The sequence below is a fragment of the Xyrauchen texanus genome, chromosome 42 (assembly GCF_025860055.1).
Source record: "Xyrauchen texanus isolate HMW12.3.18 chromosome 42, RBS_HiC_50CHRs, whole genome shotgun sequence".
NCBI lineage: Eukaryota > Metazoa > Chordata > Actinopteri > Cypriniformes > Catostomidae > Xyrauchen > Xyrauchen texanus.
Genome location: NC_068317.1, coordinates 20,914,028 through 20,941,764, shown reverse-complemented (window position 1 = coordinate 20,941,764; position 27,737 = coordinate 20,914,028). Strand labels below are relative to the sequence as shown.

The 27,737-nt window shown below is 37.0% G+C and overlaps 2 protein-coding genes across 2 annotated transcripts in view; one reads left to right on the top strand and one right to left on the bottom strand.

Moving 5' to 3' along the window:
* LOC127634987 (death-associated protein 1-like) overlaps positions 1–10,586 on the top strand; it is a 29,164-nt gene extending 18,578 nt beyond the window's left edge. Inside the window, exons 3-4 of the mRNA XM_052114773.1 lie at positions 5,801–5,843; positions 7,923–10,586. Of these exons, the coding sequence (XP_051970733.1) occupies positions 5,801–5,843; positions 7,923–8,042 (163 nt within the window). The 3' untranslated portion in view covers positions 8,043–10,586. The remainder of the gene's footprint in view (positions 1–5,800; positions 5,844–7,922) is intronic.
* A 3,823-nt stretch (positions 10,587–14,409) lies between these two features.
* On the bottom strand, positions 14,410–27,433 carry LOC127634764 (ankyrin repeat domain-containing protein 33B-like). Its single transcript, XM_052114441.1, has 4 exons — positions 26,453–27,433; positions 19,346–19,475; positions 17,174–17,314; positions 14,410–16,027 (listed from the first exon to the last, which is right to left on the bottom strand). Exons 1-4 carry the CDS (start codon positions 26,882–26,884, stop codon positions 15,180–15,182), a joined length of 1,551 nt encoding a protein of 516 aa, XP_051970401.1. The 5' UTR covers positions 26,885–27,433; the 3' UTR covers positions 14,410–15,179.
* Positions 27,434–27,737: the final 304 nt, after the last annotated feature.

The window sequence follows — 27,737 nt, the reverse complement described above, 5'->3', positions numbered from 1 at the left end:
CTCGGTTTCAAATGGGTCTTCCAAATGGACAATGACCCCAAGCATACCTCCAGAGTTGTGGAAAAAATGGCTCAAGGACAATAAAGTCAAGGTATTTGAGTGGCCATTACAAAGCCCTGACCTCAATCCAATGTAAAATTTGTCGGCAGAACAAGTGTGTGCAAGCAAGGAGGCCTACAAACCTGACTTAGTTACACCAGTTCTGTCTGGAGAAATTCCAGCAACTTATTGTGAGAAGCTTGTGGAAGACTACCCAAAAGGTTTGACCCAAATTTAAAGACAATGTTACCAAATACTAACTAAGTGTATGTAAACTTCTGACCCACTGGGCATGTGATGAAAGAAATAAAGTAGTGATCCTAACTGACCTAAGACGGGGAATATTTCCTATGATTAACTATCAGGAATTGTAAAAACAGTTTAAATGTATTTGGCTAATGTGTAACTTCTGAATTCAACTGTATATAATCAATGACAAGCACAATTTTCCCTCTAACATCACAATTGTTAACCCACTGATGGTTAGGTCTAGGTTTGTGGTTTGGGTGGGGTGGTACGGTTTATAAAATATGCAATCCCAACCCTCTCCGTTCATGTTGGAGAAAGAATCGCCATTGGCTAGTACATTTTAGTTTTTACTCACCAGACTTTAATGGCATGTAAGCTTAATGCAACTAAAAAAGATTTTAGGCAAACCAAGAAATGGAGCCTCTTTATATATATATATATATATTTCACATTCACGCAATATAGCATATTGTACATTTTATTTTTTTATTTCACCTTATCATTTTAATCAAATTTTTTTAAATTCACATTATATCCATTTATTTGATGTCATGAAATTTGTATTTTTAATAATGATACAATGCTGTTGTCACTGTTTGAAATTTCATGCACATTTAAAATTTTCACTAGGGCTGTCACTATTGCTTGATTTAATTTGATTACTCGATTAAAAATAAATTCTCGATTTACAAAATTGCAAATCGAAAAATAAGGTGGAAGTGACAGTCCCACAGAAGAGGGTGTAAACACAAAAGGACAAGAGGTGTCAGCTGTGTGACAGAGATTCACTTTAGATTTGAAAAACAATGCAAGACATCACTTCAGCAGCACTTGAAGTTTTCACAAGCCTGCAAGACACAGACACGGTAACTCATCTGCAAGCGATTGCAGTGTTGCGTGTCCAGATATGTGAGAGAAGTTGAGCCTTTCATCGCTGCATGGGACTTGCTGAACTCCGCAAAAAACATATTGGAATACACTCTAAACCTATTTATCTACACAATCTTTTTGCAATATAGTCTTTTATGAAGCAACATAAAATAATGTCTGTGACAGGATGGAGGACGGGGCCGGGTCGTGATTATACATCAGGCTAATTAAGTCTCCGTGAGGGATAAAGGCCGATTGCAGACAGTGGTGCGATGAGAGAGAGATCGTTTATGGACATGTCCGTCATGTGTGTGTGTTTGTCTTAAGTTAATCGTTAAAATATTATTTATATTGCCAAGCCGGTTCTCGCCGCCTCCTTTCCATTGAACTGCTTTACACTGGTGCTGAAATCGGAAAGGAGGCGGCGAGAACCGGCTTGGCAATATAAATAATATTTTAATGATTAACTTAAACAAAAGACAAACACACACACATGACGGACATGTCCGTAAATGATCTCTCTCATCGCACCACTGTCCGCAATCTGCCTTTATACCTCTCGGAGGCTTAATTAGCCTGATAAGGATCCGGGTCTGTATAATCACGACCCGGCCCCGCCCCCCACGCTGTCACAATGTCAATATAAAGACGTCCGTTAGACTTGATTAAAGTTACCCATGTAGTAATGGATGCACAATCACATTCTGTTCAATAAATCCGACCTAATCCAGACAATTTAAGAAGGCCGTTTTCAGCCAATTATCGTTTGAGTTCTGCGTAAATTAATTTCCATTTGAATTAAATGCAATCTTAGATTTCGTGATGATTGTTAAAAAAATTGATTGCAATGCCCCACTTCCAATAAATATTTGATAGTTTATGGTCATTATTACAGGTAAAACTCAATGTGGGAATCCAGAGAACTTTATTTTTCTGAATAAAACCGCAGGTCTGTCTGTATGCTGTCAGTCAAAGCTCAATGTGAGTCTGCTGTTAAAGCCACAGCTGCGCATGTCGCACACCAAATACACAATGTAAAACTTTGGCTTACCTGAGCGAGATAAGGCTATCTCTGCATGTGATTTAAGGATCTGAATGTCCAGATGCTTAAGAGCAAGCAACAAACTTTCGTGATCTGCATGGATCACACACACGCACGCAGCAATGCCCTCAACTGCTGCAGCGCACCACGAGTAAAAAATATTTCACATGAATAGTGTGAATATTGTATTCCGTTTTGCAGTCAAGTGATAGTTTAAAAAATGTATTTTATATCTCTGTAAAATAGTTTAACCACATATATAACGTATCCTCAATAAACAAGATTGATGGGCAGAAATGGTTTCTGAAAAGATAAAATATTTTATTTCCACATCCTGTTTTCCCTTATTTGAGTTCTAAACGAAAATGTTGGATCATATTGTTGAACTAGTTAAAGAACAAAAGTAGACTTTGCATTTAAAACCATTTGGGAACATCTGGAGAAGTCAATCTCTGTCAGCTTGAATATATATCTTTTAATTTTATAAATCTGCTTTGGGTATTTGTTGGTTTTAGATATTATTTGCACTATTGTTTTATTGTTGTTATTCAATCGTAAAATGCATCAAAACTTAGGCTAATGAAAGCATTTTAGCCAAACGTGACTTCACCTCGACAACATTGCACAATTGGAGTTAAACAATTTTTACGATTACTCGATTAATCATCAGAATTATATTTAGATTACTCTATTACCAAAATAATCTATAATGACAGCCCTAATTTACACACAGATTTATTTTCTTTTGTTTGTTTTGTAACCCAGCCAAGCTGTATAGCAATTATATTATGTAATAGTAAAATATTTCTGCCTTAAATTCTTCACTTTCACACTTTATTTTAAGGCTCTCCTATTAACCCTTTAGCCCTTATTTATCATGAAGGAAGAAATTCTGTTTCTTGCATTTTATCATCTCCACAGAGTTGTGGGCATCTCCTCTATGGCACTGTGGGTCATTAACATCGCGTGAATGACCACGGACATTTGTCATTACACGGTCATTAATTTAAAGTGAAATTGAAGCACTTTTGCATTCACTATTTAATCAAGAAGGTTATACCTCATTTATATTTTCACCGGAGTTTCACTCAAGCCTCTGAAGTCGGCGCTCACATCAGATCACTTCAGAGACGATTCCTCTTCATGCACTCTCAAGAGAGCAACTTGACATCCGTGGTGTGGTTCCATGAGATGCTCAGAGTTCAACTGAATGAGACACAAATGCTTTTTCCTGTGTGCTCATGAGACAGCATGCAGGGAAAGACGAGGCTGAATCCATCTTAATCGCCTGCTTTTTATTCAGTAAAAGGATCTCAGTGCTTCAACACTACACAACTTTATCGCTGGTGAGTGTAATGTTAATATTTACTCACCAGTGGCTAATAACAGACATATTTTAGTCGCCTAGCACTAAATTTGCACTGATATGTGAATTATTTATTTGCAGTGTAGAGGGCTGAATTCCTCTTCAGTCTCTTAAAGCCAGCACAACTAAAAACTTGCTTTTGGCGCCCCTGCATGGATAATACACTTTGAAAATGGAGCTCATACGCTCAACACTTACCATTTTGGCCACTGGGTGCAGTGTTTTGAATTTTGGATCAGTCAATGTGAGCACATCTATTCCCCCCTCTTAAGAGAAACTATTTGTTTAATAGGGGCCTTTAACCCTGCAACAGGGGGGCTTTTTACCCAAATACTATCGTTTTCACTTATTGGAGAGATAAAATTAACAATGACAAATTTTGTCTCGAAATAAAAATGATAATTTCTGGGATATTCATTGGCTACATAAATTTGCAACATTGTAAAAATGATTCGATATTAGATCAAATTACCTCAAAATAAATCTTTATACATTACATGCAATGCTCTCCTGGTTCGGGGATATTTTGCAGTGCATAGTTACAAACAGGTGTTTTGGGATGTGTTGTGGGAGCTTTTGAGATTGTTAATGTTTTGAGAGAAAATCAAATCAAAGGAGCTTCACAAGCTTTCAATTCCGATTTGGATTCGATTCAATGTTGATTCATATGGGTTTATTTAACATTTCATGACTAAACTACACAATTACAAGTGAGTGAAATGTAAGCATTTATCAGCAGTTGCCAAATATATTCACTTTAGTCGCATAGCGCGAAATGTGGTTGTTAATACGATGATTTCCTCATAGCAGAGGGTTGCGTATTGAGTGAAAGATCGATCTTGGGATTTAAGAACCAGTATCGAGATTGTTCAAATGAAGATCGTGATTAATCGGAAAAACAATATTTTTACCCACCCCTAAATCATATCTTATACATTACATTGCAAAACATGGATTATCTTATTTCATTCGTGTGATTTTATACTTTTGTGAGCAACATATAGAATTTGGATCCTATTCTGGTAATCCATTTTTTTCTGTGGTTGTCCAATGAATGCTGCTCACATGTGCTAAATGTGAAGTCTATTTGCTGATGTTTAAAACGAATTCCCTGCACTGGCATTCCATCCATGCATCCCATTAGCTGTGTGTATGGATGTAGAAGGCACTCCTCAAAGTGGTGATGTGGAACAGAGCTGTGCTGACAGCTACGTCAGATCTGTGATTTGAGTTTTCACTCAGAGGTCCTGCGTGCATAATGATGCTGCCTGTTGACCTTCAGCTAATCAGCTCGCATACTTTGATTTCATGCCACTCGACAAGGTACTGTCAGCTCTGCATAAATAAAATAATTACATTTGCATCATGCAGATGGTGATGTATAGTACTGTCTGTTTATCCCAAAGTAAACGTCTGTGATTTGTGTTGCTATACTGGTATTAAATTAACTGATTCATATCAAAGCATTTGTGCATTCACAGATACCTTGTATCTAACATAAATGTCAACAAGTACATTTTAAATAAAGACAATAAAGCCTGTTTTTTTTTTTTAAAGAACAATCATACTGGTCCTAGAAATGACTTGTTTGTCTAAGTAATATAGAATGTATTAATTTTTTGTTTTGCGATGAAATATTACATTTTCTAAACCGGTTTCTTGAAATATATCAACCAATCTGATGTTTACATTCACATCCATATTAAAGCCTTTAAGAACAATTTGCTTTTAATTGATAAATATGTTTAGAAACCTTTTCCTATCTCTTTCATTCCCTAAACAGCAAGCAGAAAAGTTATCTAGTCAAATTTTGGCCTCCACCTTCAATAAACTCCGTTTAAAGGTGTTTTTGGACTGAACACAAGGCAGCAGTATTGAGCCAAATTTGGCTCAAACGCACGGAAGGCTTTTTTTCTTTTTTTCCCCACTGAAATATGAGTGGTGTTCTTCATTACTAGAATGCAGAGTTGTTTGTGTTCTCCTTCACATTCCCTGTGGAAAAATTAATGATCCTAAAAAATCGAAGACTGATTAAAATACAAGCTTATTTTCAATTGATTCCTGTTTGACATTAAACTAGAGTTGTTTGCTTCAGGATCACTTTGCGCTGATGACATCTATTTGACTCTTGATTAATTAACTGGCACTTGTATTTGAAAGTGTTTTGTTTGTTTTTGTAAACACATTGCCTTCTGTTGGTAACTGGGTTTTTTGTTTTGTTTTTTCATCTCTAGCCCACCAAAGCTGCACGTTGTGGTCTCAGGTGTTGTCACTAAGGTAGGTCCCTATGTATATTTACTAGATTATAATATCGTAATCAAAGGCCGGGTCATTAATGTTAAGAGTCATGTTATTCATCTCCCTGGCCCAAAATGTTGACAAACATAAATTTAATACATATTCTGTGTGCCATGTCCTGTTGGTATACCCACCAGATGAGCACATTCAATTAAATATTTTTAAATTATATAATGTTCCATGTGCACTGAGTTCCAAAAAATAACTGAGTTGAAAGTAGGCTGATACCCAATTACAGCTAAAGTGGACCTAAGTCCAGGTACAATGTGAATACATAGAGAGAACTGTCTGAAGTCAAGGAATGATCTGTGGACACATCCAAAAACCAAAGAGATTTCTATTCTGCCTCCGTTTAGCACAAGTAACATTTTGAACTGGAATAGTGTGTATCAGTTGTCCTATTAACCTTCCTACAGACTTAAACCAGACTGGGGCAACCACTGCTGTCTTATCCATTCAAAAGCAGTGCCGTTTTCCTCTTGAACCTGCTCATTTTCCCAATCAACTGCCCTGAGCATTGGGAAACCATTGCCTGAGGCCTGAACAAAGAGTTTGGAGAGTTTGCCAATATAAGTGAGCAAAATCTGTTTGTCAGGTTTCTCTTATTGAGATTATATTAGTAGTCTGGTGTGCTTGGAATGGGGTTTGTGTAAGGGCCTGACCTTAATCCGCTCTGCCACTACGGGATTGGTCGTGTCTCAGAATTTTAAATGCTGTTTTGATAGAGACTGTGACATAATGCATCCATCTGTGCATGCTTACAAGGATGATCATGCAGTGCTGGGAGGAGTTTGCTGTTTCTTTAATGCAGTTTAGTTTACTAAAATTTTATTCAACAGGCATGACATTTTAACGCCTGACCTGATGAAGTCCTAAGAGGTGTTATGTTTGTAGAATGTCACATTTGTTGAATAAAACTCAGAGCAATAATAAGTGTGCTATCATTGACCCTTTTTTTTCCACATGTTGCCCATAATTATGCATTTTCCATTCCAGAGAGAGAGGATGCACATGTAGTCCTTGCTCTGAGGCAAAGGCTTTTTACTTTTGAAGTGCTCTAAACATTCTCTGGTGCTCAAGAGTTTCTTTACCTCTCCCTCTCATTTCAGTGACACAATGTATGCAATAATTCCTCTCTAAATGCTCACATCTGAGACATATTTGTGCTCCACCAATCTGTGAAATGTAAGTGTTGTTTTGTAAATATACTGGAAACAGACAAATCTAAGTTTATGTTCAGTCTTGTCTCATTACACTGTCTTTGACTGTCCACCCTATAATCTCATTCAAAAGCATTCACATATTTGCTGTAAAAGACTCTTAAAAATAATAGATTAAATGGATGTTGAAGAATGTCTGATGCAGCGGTTTCTTGGAATATCAGATCTTTTACTGGGCATCATCAGTTGAACTCTTTTCAGACTGTTTCTGCATGGGCATTTTCCTTTTCTGTTAATAAATGGATACCAAACAGCCCCTTGTTAGAAGTCATTCTCATAAAATATGTAGTTTAACTTTCAAATTAGATCACATTTACTCAATTACTCTCGATGGCAACCAGAATAAAATTGCAGCCAACTTTGTTGTCATTAAAGAATTTTTCAAGTGACTCTGACTCCATAATATATTCTAAAAATGAGATGTTAGGCTGGATGGATGATATTCCCAAGCTCCAAAAATGACAAAAAAGCACAATAAAGGTATCATAAGTGGTCCAAACAACACTTGTTGTATAATTCTGAAGACATACAATAACTTTGTGTGAGGAACAGACTGAAATGTAAGCCATTGTTGATTGATAATCTTCCCGTCTGGAGTTCTCAAATCTCATTCACACTTGTTTTCAATTCCAGAATGGCACCTTTGCATCAAGCCAAGTTTGACCCATCACCATACAGAAAGTTTGAAAAATCCAACTGCAAATTAGAGCTTTTTTTTCTTGTTGTTGTTTCATGGAAAAAAACTAAATAATAATGGATTGGAACACACTGCCATTTCACAGATGTTTTATGCACGTATATTTTAATTTTCTGTGTACTGATTGATTGCTGTTCTCAGGGTGATAAAGACTTCACACCTGCTGCTGCCCAAGTGGCCCATCAGAAACCAGTGCCCTCGGTGCAGAAGCTGCCTTCAGCCCACCACATCAATCAGCACATCCACCAGCCCCGCAAGTGAGCCACCACTGTGCTCCAGACCATTTCTGGCACACCACACGGGGCCAGGACCACACCACCCCCCAAAACCTGCTCAGGTTGTCAGGCATCTCTTGCCGTCAAGCATTCTGTAAACCCACCCCCTTCCTGTCTGTGCCTGCAAGCGTCCTGTTTCAACCAATATTGTGGTAAACATTCCTTTTCCCCCATTCCTTTCCTGTACATCATTGCAACTCTAAATTTGAGTGCTCCATCGCAAATCACTAATCAACATGTTAATTTCATGAGGGATGAGTGGAGCTGTATTTTATTTTAATTTTGTTTTACATGAATATTTCCTGAGATGTAAATTGTATAAATAATTTTTTGGAAGTCAGTGAATGTTGTATATTAGGTAGTAGGTACTAGGTGTGGCTATCTGAATAAAGAGTTAATATTAAATTAAATGTTTTTTTCTTGAGTATATTTTTGAGAACAAAAATAATTATTGCCATAATATTTGTCAGTACTGATTGCTGTCCTATTAAAGGGGTCGTGACATGCCTATTTTAATTGATTTGAAATGTTCTTTTCACAATAAACAGTAATATATTTGTAAAACATTATATTATTCCAACATCATTCTGACCCTCTGTCAGATTCACTCTGTTTTGGTGCTACTTTAAGACTTGACCGTAAACACCCACAGTTCTGATTGGCTCTTTGCTCTTGCACTGAAAAAAAAAATGGAACGCAGCTCCATTTATTTTTAGATGAAAACATAATTATATTGTGTAAAGTCCAAGTAAAATTTTTAGTGCCTTCTCAATTTACTTAATTAAACTGAGTTAATCCGACACAATTCTTTAGTATTTGGTCTCAACTTAATTTCATTGTGTACAATCTAACTGTGTTTAATCAAATTGTGTTGGAACTATGGGAAAAAAGATTTGTTGCTTCAAAATATATCTGAAATAAGACCGGGGATTTACATTTCCCAGCATGCTTTGCATGAGACTGGATTGGGAGAGTACATTTTGAAATTAAGTGTTATTTTTATGCATTTATACACAAAATGAAAGTAGGAGACTTTTTAATGTTGAAAATTCTTTTATTTTGGAATTTAGAGAAGTTTCTGTCATGGTGGACATTTTTTGGAGGTTACTATTGTGAAGAAGAGTGAAGCTAATGGTAAGGTCGAGGATGGGTGATTTTTAACATTGCTGAACAATATGTTTATATTGCTTTTGTCATGAAGCAAAGACTGAACAATCATCAGCATACAGACAGATGAAGGATCAGTAGACCCTCAACAGCACCATACTTGTCATATTGAACAAAAAGATATATAATATGCTAATGTTTATTGTTGCTAGCCAGAAGCATGCTGTTAAATTGAGTGATCTGGACAGATCAATTCAAGTGAAATTAACTTTATATCCTCTGAGGATTGTTTTTTCGAGCAGGACAATGCTCCCTGCCCCACAGCCAGGTCAATCAAAGTGTGGATGGAGGACAACTGGATCAAGACCCTGTCATGGCCAGCCCAATCTCTAGACCTGAACCCCATTGATAACCTCTGGAATGTGATTAAGAGGAAGATGAATAGCCACAAGCCATCAAACAAAGCCAAGCTATTGAATATTTGCACCAGGAGTGGCATAAGGTTACCCAACAGCAATGTGAAAGACTGGTAGGGAGCATCCCAAGATGGATGAAAGCTGTGATTGAAAATCAGAGTTATTCCACCAAATATTACTTAAAATAAAGCATTGTGTTGTTTAAAATTTAATTTTAACATGTTTTCTTTGCATTATTCGAGGTCTGAGAACACTGGATCTTTTTTGTTATTTTGACCAGTTGTCATTTTCTGCAAATAAATGCTCTAAATGACCATATTTTTATTTGGAATTTGGAAGAAATGTTGTCATTGTTGTTTTGTTATAGAATAAAAAAAAAATAATCATTTTACTCAACCATATACCTAGAATTAGTAAATCCAGAGAAACTGATAATTTTGTAGTGGTCTCTTAATTTTTCCCAGAGAGGGGGAGGGGTATCTTGCTTCGAGGATCGGCCTCTGTTCTCATCGTAGCACCCACCAACAACTGTGATGAGATCTGTAGTGTCGACAGCTCCGACTAAATATGTGTGTGTGTGTGTGTGTGTGTGTATATATATATATATATATATTAGGGCTGTCGATTTAACATGTTAATTCAGTGCAATTCATTTTATTAAAAATGTACACAATTAATCACAATGTCCCCGGACCATAATAAGGAAGATTCCTGAAAATTGCAAGCTTGTAGTACCACATGTTTATTCCAGAGGGCAGTAAGTGAAATTTCAGCTGTGTGGTAACGTGCAGTTTATACCGTGAAGAAAACACGTTACGTTCTTGCGTTCAAAACACATGATGGAGCGCAAATTTGAACTAAGGGATCTCAAGATGTGTTCTAAGTATTAAACTATATTTAACTTGACACAGTGACCTAAAAATTGTATGTTTATGATGCAACGCACCCGAGATGCTACACTAGCATGTCTGACACAAGTGTAAATTGATGGGTCCTTAAACAAGCCCTCATAATAAATCTCAAACTGATTGACAAATTCACTTGCAAAATGGATTGACTTATGATCAATAATATGGTAGTAAACAATACATTGTATTCTAAAGCCACATTTTGTATCATCTTATCAATGATTAACTTACTGAATGTAATGCATTTTGATTATCTGAATATGCATTTTGATTATCTGAGAATATATATATATATATATAATAACTATATAATTATTTCATCATTATATATAGAATTATTGTTATATGAGGGGCTTTCAGCAAATATTTGTATATGCGATTAATCGCGATTAATTCATCAGGACACCATGTAATTAATTCGATTGACAGCCCTAATATAAACTTAATGCTTTTATACAATTATAAGCTTCACATTTCTGCCTTTTGAAACCTCAAAAAAAAACTGTCCCCATTCACTTCCATACACCCTGTCAACATTTTGGGTACCAAAATCCGATAGACCTCTTGGTGGTGCTGGATGTCAGGGGCAGGCTAAATACAAATTGTGCTCTTGTGATTTAATGCGCTGAGTAATGTTATTTTTCCCACCTTGTCCGATATTAAAATCAGTGCGACACACTTTGCAAAAGGCATGGACATTGTCGATATGGCTTCGAGATATGACATTAAATTCATTCTTCCAGCTGTTGTTAAATTTACATGTATATTTTGTTGTTTTCGCCGGAGCACCAGCTCTTCTCCTTCCATCACTAGTGACGCTTGATTCAACTTCCCGCGTCTACTGCCTGCGCAGATGTCAATAGCGCAACTGGGTTGTAGGTTGCCAGGTTGAGGTCACAAATAGGTTGAAATGTGTCGATTGTGTGAGCAGGTTGCGTTTCATACAAGATCTGGCAACGACAACCTTGGAATAATATAACGATGTGCTTATGCTTATTCATATAACGAGGTTTGGGCCATGCAAATTACGGGAGTTTCCCGGGAGAATTAACAAAACGAGAGGGGGCGGGAGATTGGAGTGAAATACGGGAGACTTCTATTACAAGTGCCTCACTTTAAACTTAATTTTTGCTGCTGCTTTTTTTAACAAAATGAGGGATGAGTCGAAATATTTTAGTACCTGTGCACTACCAATATTATAATACCTGTAGGCAGAGTTTGCTCCATTTCTGATATTTTACAAAGTTTACTGGTGTTCATTGAAAAATAGTATGCCCAGACAAGGTTAGCAAGCAATTTTATAACATTAGTCACATGTTAACATGTATAATGGTGACATTTTGTGTTGCTGCTTTCAAAATGTTGTGCATTTTAACATTTATCACATGTAAATATATCACTTTGTTAATTCAGCTCAACTGGAAATGTTTATGTGTAAACCCATGGTCTAGTTTTCTTGCTCTGTGGAGTTATAGGGTGGCAATGCTTGTCAGCTTCCCCTCCTCTGCTCCCCGACTCTACTGTCTTGGCCCATGCAGCTCTTTAGCACCAAGCATAATGCCACTCAGAATTTGCCCCCTCTCTCTCTCTCTCTCTCTCTCTCTCTCTCTCTCTCTCTTTCATTCTTTCTTTCTTTCTGCTTTCTCTATCTGTCCTTCTCTAGTTCACTTTGTATCTCCCTTGCCTCCTTTGTTTCTCTCTCTGTTCACTTTGTGTTCCACTCAGGTGTTGTTAAGAGCCACCAGCTGCCACAGGCTTCAGGTCATTCCCATAACACATTTAGGACCCCAAGGAGCAAGACTTGTACATTCCCAAGGAGCAAGACTTCTGCATTTCCTAATGGCATGTATGGCCTGGCCATACATGCCATTAGCACACCTGCTGTTCCCCATCGGAAAAGGTGAACCTCAAAAGCATGAGTGGCAGTTAAACTTACTAAGTGCTGTTTTTTTAGGTCAAGGTTGTACTTTTCCACACCATGGTATCTGGTATCCAGCTTTGAAGCTGGTTCAGAGTGACCCAAGCCTGGGGGTCTGTCTGACATTCAAGCCCTCTCAGTCTATTTGGCTTTGATAGGATATCAATCCAGCTAAATATTTCCAGAGAAAGTTTTCCAGTAGATGGCGATTTATTGCCCTTGTATTGTCCTGAGAAAAATGCTGACCTTGCAAGACCGTTAAAGTCCCTCAAAGTCTGTCAGTCAGAACCAGTAACCTCTATATTCCTTAGAACTTAATAAGCACCATCCTTTACCTTTAGTTATACAATTACTGCACAAGAAAGTTCAACAAATGCAGTGTCCCAATTATAGTCACCACACAGTGTTATAAAGCTGTTTTATTCCAAAGATATGAGTTCTATGCATTTCTGGTCATCATCTTTGGTTTGCTATGTAATACAAATCAAATATAGTGTATGTAAAACAGAGTTTTAAATACTTTTAAGATAAGAGGGTGACCAAACTTTTGGTCAGCATTGGTATGTTTGTTTGTATATTGAGGGACACCGAGGCACAGTGGTGCTATGAGATATGTTGATCAGTGAGAAGACGTTTCAAACAGATATCTCATATACATTCTTAAATTAAAAGTCTTCTCATTATCCTGCATACAGAACTGTCCATTGTGTTATTATTCCTGAGATTGCAGATATATATATATATATATATATATATATATATATATATATATATATATATATATATATTCTTTTTTATTATTTTTTACTGAAATTAACACTTTTCTTAATCAAGCTTTAGTTCTTTAATGTCGGGTCTGCCAATAAATGCTGTCATTTACTCTCAAGTGAGAAATGTAGAACAATGCACTTTAAGGGACTGTTCACCCACAAATTTAAGTTCTCATAATTTACTCACCGTCATACATCACAGATGTGTATGACTTTCTTCAGCAGAACACAAACAAAGACTTTTAGTAGAATATCTCAACTCTGTAGGTCCATACAATGAAGTGAATGGTGACCAGAACTTTGTAGCTCTAAAAATCACATAAATTAAACGTAGAAGTAATCCATGATGATATGTTGAAATTAACATTAAGATTAATAAATGTTGTAATAGTATTGAAATTGTTAGTTCAAGTTAACTAATGTTATTAACTAATGTTATAAAATGGAACCTTATTGTAAAGTGTTACCAATATAATAGGTGTGGGTGGGAAACAGATCAAAACGTAAGTCCTTTTTTAACTAAATCTTCACTTTCAATTTTACATCTGAATGTGGTGCCTGTTTAGTTTCACTTTCACATCTGAAAGTTAAAGTGGGTATTAAGAGTAAAAAAGGACTTAAATACTGTTCTGTTTCTTCCCACACCTATTATATTCTGCAGATATGGATTACTTTTATGGTTCCATTATGTGATTTTTGGAGCTACAAATGTCTGATCACCATTGTCTTCATTGTATGGACCTACAGAGCAGAGACATTTTCCCAAAAATGTTTGTGTTCTGCTGAAGAAAGAAAGTCATACACATCTGGAATGGCATGAGGTTAAGTAAATGATGAGAGAATTTTCATATTTGTGTGAACTATCCCTTTAAGCTTAACAGTTACACATTTTCAATAATAATATTAGTTTTTATTATTGTTATTATAATAAACAAATGTAATATTAGTAACAATATTCATTTTTATTTTTACTACTACTAGCCTGGATATTCATAATGAGTATTGCTTTCTAATGATTATGTTTGTTTGTTTTTTTCAATAAAAATCGTTTCTGCATAGCAGTTATCGGACATTGTATCTGTAATTAATAAATACATTTTTATATATATATATATATATGTGTATGTATATATATATATATGTATGTATATATATATATATATATATATATATATGTATGTATATATATGTGTGTGTGTGTGTGTATGTGTGTGTGTGTGTGTGTGTGTGTGTGTGTGTGTTTAGTAATTATATTGGTACTGTACATCTCTAGTGACAGCAAAAGCAACATCTGGGTAAAAGATGAATTATACTTTTCTTGAAGAATAGAGTTTCAGAACAGACTGAATAGACATCCAAGTCATGAGCTTGAGTGCTTTAGTTGTATAAATACCTATTAGAAATATATGGATACAAAATATCCAACAAAATCCATTCCTCTGTGTTCTTGATCAAATTTCCTCTGTTTTGTTTTCTTTTTCAGTGTTTATGGTGATTGTCAGTAGCTCTCTCATTAGTCTCTGAAATTTGTGCAAATGCAGGTATTCCTACTCTCAAAACACCATCCAACTTCTACAATGTTCATAAAAATTGTTTAAAAAAATTAGGTACAGTATATTTGTATCTTTAAAATACATTTGTGATGCTACTGATAAATCTGAGAAAATGTTAGTCTTGAACAACCCTCTAAACACACACTGTCTGCAATGTTGGCATCAGCAACCCTATTTTATAGGATGTAAACACATACAGTAATATCGCATTTTAGTAGTGTACCCATTTTAGATCATCTTAGAGCTTTGTGACTGGCTAGTCTGCTGATGCTCAGTCCCCTACATGGGGATTAAAGGTTTTTAAGAGCTATTCACTTCAAACCATTTGCTTTACCCCATTTTAAAAAAGCTTCATCTTTGGACAGAAACATTCAACATTACAAAAAAAGCAGTCATCTTTTTTGACAACAATAAATATTAAAATAAATTTGCATTTCAAGTATAGTCCCTGTTAATTCCTATTGCCAGTAGAGAGCTTTCTTTTTGTTATGGCCTCCAGTCTTTTCCTCTCTGCCTCCTCTGCTTTCTTTCGCTCTTCCTTCAGTTCTTTATATCTCCACTTGGGAATCTGGAGGAACTGGCCTTCTATACAACTGCTTTTCCGCCGCACTTTCTCCGGCACGTAAGTGGGCATAGGTGCCTTGGAAATTCTCACCTTGGGCACCACCAGACCTGGTCTTATGCTGCTCCTCTTCAGCAAGTGTAAGGGGAGCAGACTGCCCCTACGGAGGGTTAGGGAGGAGGAGGAGGAACCATCTGAGAAGGCCTGGGACTGCAGACTAGCTCGTCGATCTTTGGGTTTGGGCACCAGCATGACACAAGAGTTCTGGAAAAGACGTTTGTTGTTCTCAAGCCGCTCGGGTCCAAGAACTTTCAGGTGCTCGGCTCGCTGCTTTTTTAGTATCTCCTGAACAGCATAACGCCGTTTTCCGATGCAGGGCGGGCTGCCAGGACACACGGTCTGACATGCAGTTCCAACGAACGGACTCCTCAGTGCAGTTGTCATGCGCACCATGTGATCCAGAACCCCATCATCTGAAGCTTCAGTGACGTTACTGATGTCAAAGAAGTTGCGTAGTGTCTCTGAAATCCTCTGAACGCAGCCTTTAGGTGACTGGGCTTTGGCCACCAGTGCAGGTAGAAGGGGCCACTCAGGCCGATAGGTGTCGCAGAACTGCTCAGGACATGGCTGCTGCATCAACCGCATAATGACAAAGGCAGTCTCATAGCGGCTTGTGAAGATGGCCCACTCTCGTGCGGTGAACTTCCTTCCATTGTCTCTGGCCTCTAGATCAGCTCCTGAAGAAGAAAGCAAACACACTCTGTGAGACTTTCTAGGTCCTCAGATTTTGATCATATCAAAGTCTTTCTATCAAGTCAGTCCACTGTCGGCCAAATTTGGAACACTCTCAGAAGCCTATTTCCAGCCATTTCATGCAGCTCCCATCTACTTGAAATAAATTGTCCTTCTTTACCTCATATTATGCTAAAACATGCAATTTTCCAGGCTTGTATAGCTAATGTGCATGCGTGTTAGCTAATTGATTGGCAGGCGATGTCTGTGTCTTGAAGTTGATTGGCTCTTTTTCCTGTAAGGCGGGACATCCTTTCAACATCCGTTGACCGTTGGGCATTCCAATTCATTCATTTAAATAGAAGTGGCCCGTCTCTGCAAAAAAGTCCCTGTCGTAACCTAACTCAACATTTATAATATCCTACAAAATAATGTTCAAGTTGTTGACCCAAAAACTGAAAATTCTGTCATTATTTACTTGCCCCTACACTGTTTCATGTCTGTATGCTGTTATTTTGTCTGTGGAACACCGAAAATGAATAATTTTAAGACTCATAAGCCCAGCTGTAATTGCAAAAGTTGTATGGACTACATTCAACATGACCACACAGGAACTCGTCATGTTGCAACCATCAAATCGACCCCATTCTGCAGAGTTATCTATAATCAGACCATTTTGCATCAATTCAAATACATGTACATTCACTTTTTCGTGTGGCAATGCTGATGACATTCAACAGCACTTCCAGCTTCAGCCACTGGGGGCAGTGCTTCAAATTTCAGTAAGCACAGATACATTTTATTAGAAGAACTTTCGACCTACTGTCACAGAATTCACAGTTTAATCTGTCTGCTACTTTAATGATACATTCATGATACGTAACCACTATGGACTGCTATTATATGGCAAGAGCTGCGTAACAATCCTTAAAAAATTCTAACATGTTCGACAGAAAAAATAACCACATACAGGTTCTGAATGCCATATAGGTGGGTATACAATCACACTTGTAATTTTTGGGTGAACTATTCCTTTAAAATGCACAGTGTAGGTTTTAACCAAGCTGTGGTATGATCATCTCTGTATGTGTTGTTTCATTATACAGGTTTAGACCTGCAGTCTGCTGTATAGAGATCTAAGACTTGAGTACCTGCCAGCATCAGGACTTTGACACATTCCACTCGACCCTGCATAGCAGCTTTCATCAGAGCAGTGAAACCATGGCAGTTCCTCCTCTCAATGTCAAGCCCGGGAAAGTAGTTGAGTAGGTAGTTAGAGATTGTGATGTGACCTGCAATTGTTCAGGTGAATTATGGAAATGCAGTCATTGTTGTATAACAACTTTTCTATGGCACTATGCAGTTCATTTCAGGTCAGTTCCAAACTTGAGGGTGGTTAAAAAGTTCAAGTTTTCGCAACTCAGTTAACCATTTACTGAGAATTTAGAGGTACTGGTTAGTTGAACTTTGTCAATATATTTCATCACAGACAAACTGTTACTTTTCAGGTCAAGTCTACTTTTTCTGCTGTTTTACAACTCATATATCTCTAAACTGCAAAAATCTAATTCTTACGTTTTTTTGTCTTCTAGTAAAAATATCTAAACATCCTTAAGCCTCAGAGAACCAGGCATAGAGATTCATGTATTCTCTTTTTAGTTCTTAAACATGTTTTAATGAAGCCACTGATTATTAAATATATGTATAATCTTGATTTGTAAGCACATTCTGCTTTGAAGTGACTTTTGTGACATTCAATATGCAATATTTTCCATCAAGAACTGTAGCGATACAGTTCATGGACACCTCTTACGGTTGCGCAATGTCACCATGTCACCTAGTGCGTTCCTCCCGTGAACATGAATAGAGGAAAATGGGCCCCATGGGAGTTGTAGGCCCCTGGCTACAGCCTGTATACCTTTTTTTTGGCCATTTTTAATATAAAAAATAGGTATACAAACTGCAAATCTGATACTGAATGAATGTCAAATCTGGCCCACCAATCATCTTTGTCTGACCCTCCGACTGATTTTTTTTATCAAATTGGCTCGCCATCTGAAATACAATTAGCGGTGAGTTTAACAACACTCAATGATGCATGCAACAGCAATCTGCTGTCATTAGTTGTCCAGACCAGAGCATGTGTTTAAGCTTTTCTTGTGATAGTTTAGTTACTCTGTTTTGCTAAACATGGGTCACACCGTCTAGGTGAGCATTTGATCACATCTTTTTCAATCAAATGTATTTATGTAAATTGCTTACTTGTGTGGAGTGCGGTCAAATCTGATGTACAAAAATGATCACCGCAGTTGTTACAGAAATGTTGTCAGCACATATGCACATCTTAACCAACAAAAGAGAAATTGATTACGAAAACTGAACATTCAAAGAAAATGCACTCAAAAAGTTTGCTTTATTCACTATTCTTGAAGTTTCAAACGGGCATGTCTCATCTGTTCAGGGTCTTTAGTGCTCGTAAAAAAAAAGCGATAACGTGAAACTGAACCTGCAAATATTCTGATTATACTTGGTTCTATATACAGCTGTGAGTCAGACCTCCCAATCACGAACAGCATCAACTCAGCTTGTTTTTCTTTTGCAAATGATTAACTGCACAAACATCTGGCTCCTGCACTAGCTATTGTATGCAAAATTCACAATATTTGCAGGACTATTTTTTTTACCCTCACTGAATAGGATACTTTATAGAGAAAATGGAAGAATAGAAATGTATTCTCCAAAAAGAAAATTACATTTAAATGCATTCCTGAGTAACCATGACATTTCTATATGACCATTGTTTTCATATGTGGGTTGATATTGTGAGAAGGCTTTAGCAGATTTGAGAAGTTTTTATAATTTGTAAATAATAGCCTAAAATGTAAAAAAAAAATGTTTTGAAATTGTAGTACATTTTTCCAAAACAGTTTGTTAGTTAAAGAGTATGTCATGTTTGTTCTTCAGACAGATTTTATGGAGGAATTTATGGCCTGACCTTAAAAATGTATAATTCATTACAGTATACCTTGTGACTATTTTAATAAGAATAAATTCACAGTATTAAGAGTGTTTTATAAGAAACGTGTTACATGCAATGAAAGTGCAAGCTAAGATGAATCCGTAAAAATGTTTGGCCCCCTCCAGTTTTTCTTCTGGATAATCTGGCCCCTGCAAGAAAGTAGTTGAAGAGCCCTGCTCTAGGGCATCTGAGAAAGTGTTGCTTACCAGTTCTCAAATCACTATAAAAGGCTCTCTGGGGGTGTTGGATTGGACTAAGGCTGTTTGTCCCTCTGGTAGTAAGGTGAGAAAGTACTGATGCTTACCTGCTTGTGAGGCGGTGATGAGGGCTGTATTGCCCTCGTTGTCCTGCCAGTTCACATCCAGGTGAGGACACTGGGAGAGCGCAATCACCACGTCAACGTACCCTTGGTAACATGCCACTATTAGTCCAGTCTGCAGAGTCAACATATACACACAAGGCATTACTGTCAAGAATTTTCCACCTGGGCAAGAACATTTAGAGGACGCTTGTGGATGTGAAGAAAAACAGGCTCAATTAGATAACTTTACCTAGGTCAGGATTATTTACTATTTTCAGTTTTGGTCTGAACGTCAATTAAAATTTTTAAACTTGTGTAGTCACAATATTTCCCATATTTATGTACTCTTCAGCCAAAATAAACAAACCTTGACAGACAAAAAATGAATTCAGAGCAGAGAGAGAGAAACAAACTTCCAGAGACAGCACATCACACAGGAGAAATCCAGATAGGGATTTTAAAAAACAGAGGAAATTACACAAATTACACGGTCTAAGATGGAGAATGAAGCTTTTGAATAATTTTTATTCATTTGAAGTCTTATGTGTCTTAGTTTAATTAGAGTTGGATGTGTATGTTTCCTTGAACTAAATTCACTATGCGAAAGGAAAACTGTTCAGTTGCCTCTGTATGCTGCAAGCAATTTATGTTTTTTCTCAGTTGAAATTGTTTTTAACTTCAAAGCTGACCTTTTTTAAACTTTAAAGTGACAGCAAACTGATTAATTAAATCTGTTGAAGTTTAACACAATTCAAGCTGGGCCCTCAGCTAGTCATCCTAAAAGGTGAGTGACCCAGATAAGGATAAACACTGACTCTATGAATCAATCTCATATTTAATTGTGACGTGAAATACTTTTTTGTCTAATTATAGACCTTTTAGAACAGGCAGATCTGAACACAATAATGTAATTGATATGTAACAATTTGTATATAAAGATGGCATGCTATCACTTCGCTAATAAAAATGTTAATGATATACCAAAGTATTATTGCTACTACATTTCCTGTTATCGCTGTTACTAAAATAAAACTGTATTAATGAATTATTATTATTAATATATATATATATAGTATATACATTTTTTGAAAGAGATCCATATCAATCAATTGTAGGTTTTTTTTTTATGCAACTGCACTGTAACTGATAAATTGGCTGAAATGATACCAAAACAAAACACCATGGTATTGCAATCTAATATCATTGCTCTACCATGATACCATCAAAATACTCTTTAAATGGGTAGCTTCTCATGCACACTCTGTGTAAAGGGGGTCAAATAAAGTATGACATTCCACTCAGGAAACAGATTAGTATTATTAATTATTATAATATATTTTTTTATTATTATAGAATCTGCTTGAAAAAATTGTTTTACACATTTGTTAGGTCAAAGACATAAAGACATTGTTTTTTACTGCTGTATTTATCTAGATAGGTTTAAACCTGCCAAAGTGCTGATCTTTGCATGTGAATTTTGAGTTCCTAGTGGCCCTAATCTACAGAATTGCAATTAAGTAATTACACAGAGGGATTTGCATGATGATTGAAAAGGATTTTTGACTTGACTTGACTTGGAGTCAAGTCATTTTTATTTGTATAGCGCCTTTCACAACACACATCATTTCAAAGCAGCTTTACAGGACATCAGTCATTAACAGAAGATAAAACTGTAATATCTATAATGTCTTAGTCATCATTGTGTATTGTTTAAAAATAAGTAATTAAATAATTGTATTTATAACCCCAGCGAGCAAGCCGAAGGTGACCGTGGCAAGGAACACAAAACTCCATAAGATGTTGGTTAATGGAGAAAAATAACTTTGGGAGAAACCAGGCCTGGGGCCTCTAATATGTCTGTTTAAATCTACACAGTCAGTGAGCCCTATTTAAGTGTGAACAGTAGCAGTGTGTCAGCAGCCTCTCATCTCTCTGACGCACAGCTGGAGGCAACAGACTAAAAATAAACATGGACAAGTTGAATTTACACATTCATGACAATAAGGGACAGACACTTACATTTGCTGCACATCAGATGTTGAAGGAGTGTGTTTGTGTGTTTAAAGGTGAAGTGTCTAATTTTCTCATGTTTCAGCTTAATATACAGAGACAGCTATAAGTAAGCCATTCGTAGGTTGATGTCACAGAAAAAAGTAAACTCTGTGGTTCTATCAAAACTTTGCTCTGTTTGATGAACATTCCAAACCAGCCTAACACAGCAACACTGGCCCACCCAATGATGTGAGTTTGAAGTGGGACTATTTGCTAATCAGTGGTAGGCGTGGACAATGTCCACATGTTTTTTTGTAATAATATTATGCTTAATTCTTAATATATGAATAACTATGCCATTGCATAAGTGTTTTATTTCTTTTTTTACTTCAGTACATCTCTCATTTAATCAATCTGGACTTTATTTCAAGAAACATTGAGGAGACACAAGCAGGATTTACATAAGTTTAACCATCCAAAATTAATTGAATTAAAGCAAGCACAAACAAAAATCAGTAACACTTTACAGTAAGATTCTATTTGTTAACATTCGTAAATGCATTAATTAATCATGAACTAACAATGAACATGTAGTACGGACAGTAGAGATAAAGTTAGTGTATGTTAACTAATGAAGTTAACAAATTTTACCTTATTGTTAAGTGTTACAATTATATATTATTTACACAATCAAAGATATTTGTCAGTTAACGTCTAAAATAACCTGTATTCAAGTCATAAATATGAGCTATAATAACTTAATTAACCTAACTAAAGTTAACACTAATGAAAATCATTTATAAGGGTCAAATGTGCTGTTTTCATGCAATGGATATTATGTAAGCTATATTCATAGATGGACTTATCAGACATTAAAATTTAATTTAGGGCACAAACCTGTCTTATTCAGCATATACTTGGTTTTAATACAAATGAAGAGACATGTTGGGGTAATCTGTGGCCTAGTTGGTTCTTAAAATAGAAAGGATTAGCCTTGTGAGCCATTGACTGAGAGAGGAGTTACATGATTTGTCCTCTGCTTCAGAGTATACAGCCTCCATGATACTTCTAATAAAAGAACAAGACTGCTCACCTTGTATATCGCATTTGAGGGAGTGAAATAAGTATCATTTCAATTGCTGTACTATATTAAGCACTATTTTTAGTATTGAAGTATTACCTTTACTTACAACATTGCCTTACTTAATGTTCCTCAGTGTGTTTAGAAGTTTTGCAAATAAAAGCTCAATAGTCTTCACTGAATCTTTTAGTCTTGTATATGACAGACTGGTAAGACAAAGCCTTTTGAAATAGGACAGGACAGGAGCAAGCTGGCCTGGATTTGATAATATCATGTCAATCTGGCTGTGAAACATTGGCGTTACAGAAAACAGGTCAGTGGGTAGCAGTCCATCCATCCACAGATGTGCTGTCAATGACTTGATATTGTATCCGTGCCTAGCACAAACTGATCCTGACTCATTCATCAACTGGAAAGCCCTACCTGCACAGCAGTGAATAAATGAAATGTCTGGTATCTGCCAGAGTAGTTGTCAGTAAATCTAGCTGAATTTACTTCCGTGCTAGGCCTGTTCTATCTAGGGGTAGCTTAGGGGGTAGTATGCTTCCATGAGAACAGCATTGATTTTTTTTCTTCCTTCAAACAAGCATTGACTGTCACAGATTTTCAGTCTCAAAAGATGGTGCTCCTTTAGTAACTTCAGTTGTATGATAAACAGGATGTTAGAGGTCATGCACATGTAAGTAATGGAAAATGCAGATGGGCTTTACATTTTCAAAAATACAGATGCCGTGTCTCCAGTAATGAAATTAACAGTCCACTCAAGTCATAGGCCTTTAGAACGGCAGCATGTTAGTCTCAGTCACCTTTCACTTTCATTGCACTTTTTTGTCCTGATGCTGTAAGTCCCTAACATTCTGCATAACATCTCATTTTGTGTTCCACAGAAGAAAGTCATACAAGTTTTTTTCCAAGTTTTGTCAAGACATTTGGCCCAGGGAGGGGTGTACTGCACACTGACTTAATTGCTAATGACCTTATTTACAGCATTACACCATGTGGCGATGGTCTCAAATGAACAGAGCACATGCTGGAACAGTTAGTGGAGAAAACCTGTGACTGTTGTGCTGGACTGTCTATGCCGATGAGAGGTGAGATAAGAGATGAGGCTGTGTGAAAAGAAACTCTTGACACACCTCAAAAGCATTCCACAGCATTGAAGCCACACTGTCTTGTTAAGTCTCGTTATCAGTCAAATCAGAATAATAGGAGTAGATCAGTCACAATTACATCATACTATAGCTCCTCTTTATTGAGCTTATGAAGTTGTTGATTTTACGTTTTTGAGACATTCTGTTGAATCAGAGCTTATAAGTTGTAATGTAATACATTCTCAGCTGTTGAGGCCTCAAGCTCTGGGAGGTGATGTCACTCAGTGACTCATTTTTGTGAGGAATTGCTAGGATTGGGCTAAAAAGTGAAGAGGTAAGAGGCTTGTTCTCATGTCACTGTGCAGCTCTGTGTTATTAAACCCAAGGCCTACAAATTGTTTGTGCATTACATGCTTACACTGTGCATAACATCTGGTTTGTATTAACTATTTATATGATGTAATTAACCCAGTACAGATGCCTTAGAGGTCACAGTAATCTACTAGAATTAAATCTGAAATTAAATGTGTTTAGTGTACAAGCAAAATTGAGTGTCTAACTGCTAAATGTCCTCTAAGTTACACCTAACATTCCATAATGGAGTATGTTTAAGGGGTATCTTGACCATAATAAAAATGTTTGCTAATGGTTTGGCAGTCTACAGAGCCCTGAGATTTCAAATAAACATTGGGGACTTTAGCATTACTCACTTCTCTTCCGTTCTCATTTCACTTACTTCATATTTAAATGTCCATTGTACTGTTAATAACAGGAGTGTTCCCTTCCTCCTTAACTGAGGAACTACTGTAGAGAGAACTTGATTTCAAATTCTTTAACAAAGTCTATACGGTCACACGTTAATACAGCAGTATTAGTGTATCTGCCTACTGAGTAAAGGGCTGTTCACACTGAATCGTTTTTGTGTCCATCTGCACTTTTCTGTATTGTTTTACTATGTAAACATGTGCTAGTCAGATGTATTTAACTGCTGCACCATGTCCAGCTCTTTTTGTCAATGTCTCATCAGCTGGAACGGCAAGTTTTTTTAGATGCTCGGTCTTGGTTTCGGTCTGAACGGCTCCTATTACTGAGAGACTCTGCGGTGCTATCACAACATTGCTTTGTTTGCTTTAGCATCCTGACCAGCCTGAAATATCAGTATTTGCTCAACCAATGAGGTTTTGGCGGGACTATCTGTTTCTTCAACCAATGGCAGACGGGAGAATTAAAAAAAAACTTATTTAAAGCTATAGTAGCATGTAACAAAAAATATGGGCACAAGTTAAACTCAGTTGACAGCATTTGTGGCATAATGAATTAATGATGAATGAATGTTATATTTATGTAGCACTTTTCTGATACTACACTCAATGCGCATTACATTTTGAAAAGGGGACTCTCCTCAACCAACACCTGTGTGCAGCATCCACCTGGATAATGCAAAGGCAACTATTGTGCGCCAGTACGCTTACCACCAGCTGTTGCTGGAGAGGAAAGAGTAGAGTGACAGAGCCAATACATGGATGAGGATTATTAGGAGGCCTTGATCTATAATGGCCCATGGTGGAAATTTGGCCAGGACACCAGGGTTACACCCTTACTCTTTTAATGCCATAGAGAATCAGGAACTCTGTTTAACATTTCATCCGAAGGATGGTGCCTCTTTAAAGTACAGTGCCCATGTCACTATAATGGGATGTTAGAACCCACACAGACCACAGTGCGAGAACCCACTGCTGGCCTCCTTACCTCTTCCAGCAGCAATCATATCTTATCCCCAGGAGGTCTCCCATCCAGGGACTAGCTAGGCTCAACCCTGCTTAGCTTCATTGGGCAACCATTCTAGAGCTACATGGTGATATGGCTGCTAATGAACTTGAATGGATCCAATCCATAAACTTTGAAAAACACAGTTTTAAAATTATAGCCACAAGATGTAAACAATATGTGTGTTAACATGATTGTAGTGTGATAAAATTGCATTCAAACCTTTTCTTTGTGAAGTTATATCTTTGTTGTCATGTAATCCTGCTAAATGATGATTTAAACTAGTTTACAGCTCAAATAATACACAAGTTTTAACAGAAGAAAAAATGTAAGTGCTTTTATAAAAGTAAATACTTCACATTTCTGCCTTTAAACCCTCCACAAACTGGCCTCATTCACTTTTTTATAAAGAAAAGGAGGGACAAGTGAAATAAATTTTGTGCAAGTCAACATTTTGCCACAAATGCTGACTATTGAGCATAACTTGTATTCCTATAAAGGTTACCAGCTGGGTTAAAGCCAAAGGGATCACTCAAAAATATAAATTCTCTCAGCATTTACACATCCCAAATGAGCATGACTTTCTTTCTTCTGGAGAACACAAATTAAGATTTTTAGAAGAATGTCTCTGCTCTGTTGGCCCATTCAATGCAACTGAATGATGGCCAGAACTTTGAAGCTCCAAAAAACACAAAGGTAGCATCAAATAAATACATGACATCAGAAGCCATATGATAGGTGTGGGTGAGAAACAGATCAATATTTAAGTCATTTTTCTTTATTTTACTATAAATTACATCCCTGCCCAGTAGCTGTAATATGAATGAAGAAAGTGGAGACTTATAGTTAAAAAGAAATCAATATTTATCTGTTTCTGTCATATTGCTTCTGAAGACATTGATTTAGCCACTAAATTTGTATGGCTTAGGCTACTTTTATGTGCTTTTTGTACCTTCAAAGTTCTTGCCACAATTCACTTCCATTGTATGTTCCTACAGAGCTGAAGTATTCCTCTAAAAAAATCTTTGTGTTCTTCAGAAGAAAGTTATACACATCTGGGATGGTATGAGGGTGAGTAAATGAGGGGATTTTCATTTTTGGATTAACTGTCTCTTTAATGTTGGATAAAATTTATTCAGTTTCTGTTTGGGATACAGATAGCCTACCTATGCTACTTACCCTCTTGTTTTTGTCCGTGTCGTGAACCTCCTCCTCCGTTACACCTTGTCTAATCATGAGTTTAACTATTAGCGCGTTGTTATTGCAACACGCTTGATAAAACGACAGCGGCGCTGAGCACTCCGGTGAGGGTGTCCTCTCAGAGTCTGCAAAGTCATCGTTCGGTGGATAAAAGGAGTCATCTGAGACGATACTCCGGGTATCCGGCAGTTCTGAGAAGTCCTCCAACTCCTCGAAGTCTTCATCCTCATTCGACTCGCACGAGCCGAGATATTCATCATAATTATCGTCGTCGTCCGCGCGATCAGGCGCTTCCTCCACGATAGTGGGATATATTTGGGCGACGTTGCCAACACTTTTAGAGTGTTTAACTGGTTTCACTTTTCCTGGAGATGAGCCTCCACCATCTCTACTGTCCGTTATCAGAACCATTTAACCCCTGAAGGATAAAATCCTCAAGTCATGCGGATCTGACACCTCCCGGTTGCCGTTGGTTGCATTTATACGGGTTAAAAGCATAGATACGAGCCCTTCATAACGTTTACACTCCAAACTTCGGTTCAAATGTTCTTTGACGTATCCTCTGTGTCAAAGGCATTTAGTCTCATATGCACTGTTATTCCTCAAATCGTACTCATGTAATAATTCACCGTCATTTGTAATAAACATAATGTATACCTTTTATAAATCCGTTTACGATTGCCAATCTAGTGTTCCAGCAGCAACACCCGAAGACAATCAGAAATTCGTGCACAGATATTTCTCTAGAATAAGTACTTGCAGTTCCACTCCCAACTGTCGCAACTTCTTCCCGGGAGAAACTTTTCTGTTATCGGCACTATCCCAACAAACAACATTGAGTGAGGAAGCGTTGGACAAACCCTGAAGATAAACGAGAAATTGACGAGTGTGCGACAAAACTCTGGCTCCATAATCCGATTATATGGTTTCTCTCTCTCTCTCTCTCTCTCTCTCTCTATAATTTTGGATATAATTCTTGGCTCTATCCTGATTAGATTAAGTCGTTCTCAGTGCGCTTGAAACACTTTCTTTAATGTCCGGTTTCACAACTGGTTTCGAAAGATCCTTCAATGTTTAATGTTTGCTATGTAAATTAGTTACCACAAGGCGTTATTAATGGGAAATAAAAAGTTTTGTTTATCGTCAAGGTTGTTTTTTTTCTCTGCTCAGTGACAGTGGCAGGGGATGCCCTGTGACTACTTCAGAGAGTAATTTACAAATGTTTCCAACAAATAGATCATGAGATTACATTCTTGAGATACTT

Coding starts and splice junctions, on each gene's coding strand:
- LOC127634764 (XM_052114441.1), bottom strand. CDS start 26,884: ATGGTTCTGATAACGGACAGTAGAGATGGTGGAGGCTCATCTCCAGGA. Junction 19,476..26,452: donor ACACGGACAAAAACAAGAGG/GTAAGTAGCATA, acceptor TTGACTCTGCAG/ACTGGACTAATAGTGGCATG. Junction 17,315..19,345: donor CATCACCGCCTCACAAGCAG/GTAAGCATCAGT, acceptor GAACAATTGCAG/GTCACATCACAATCTCTAAC.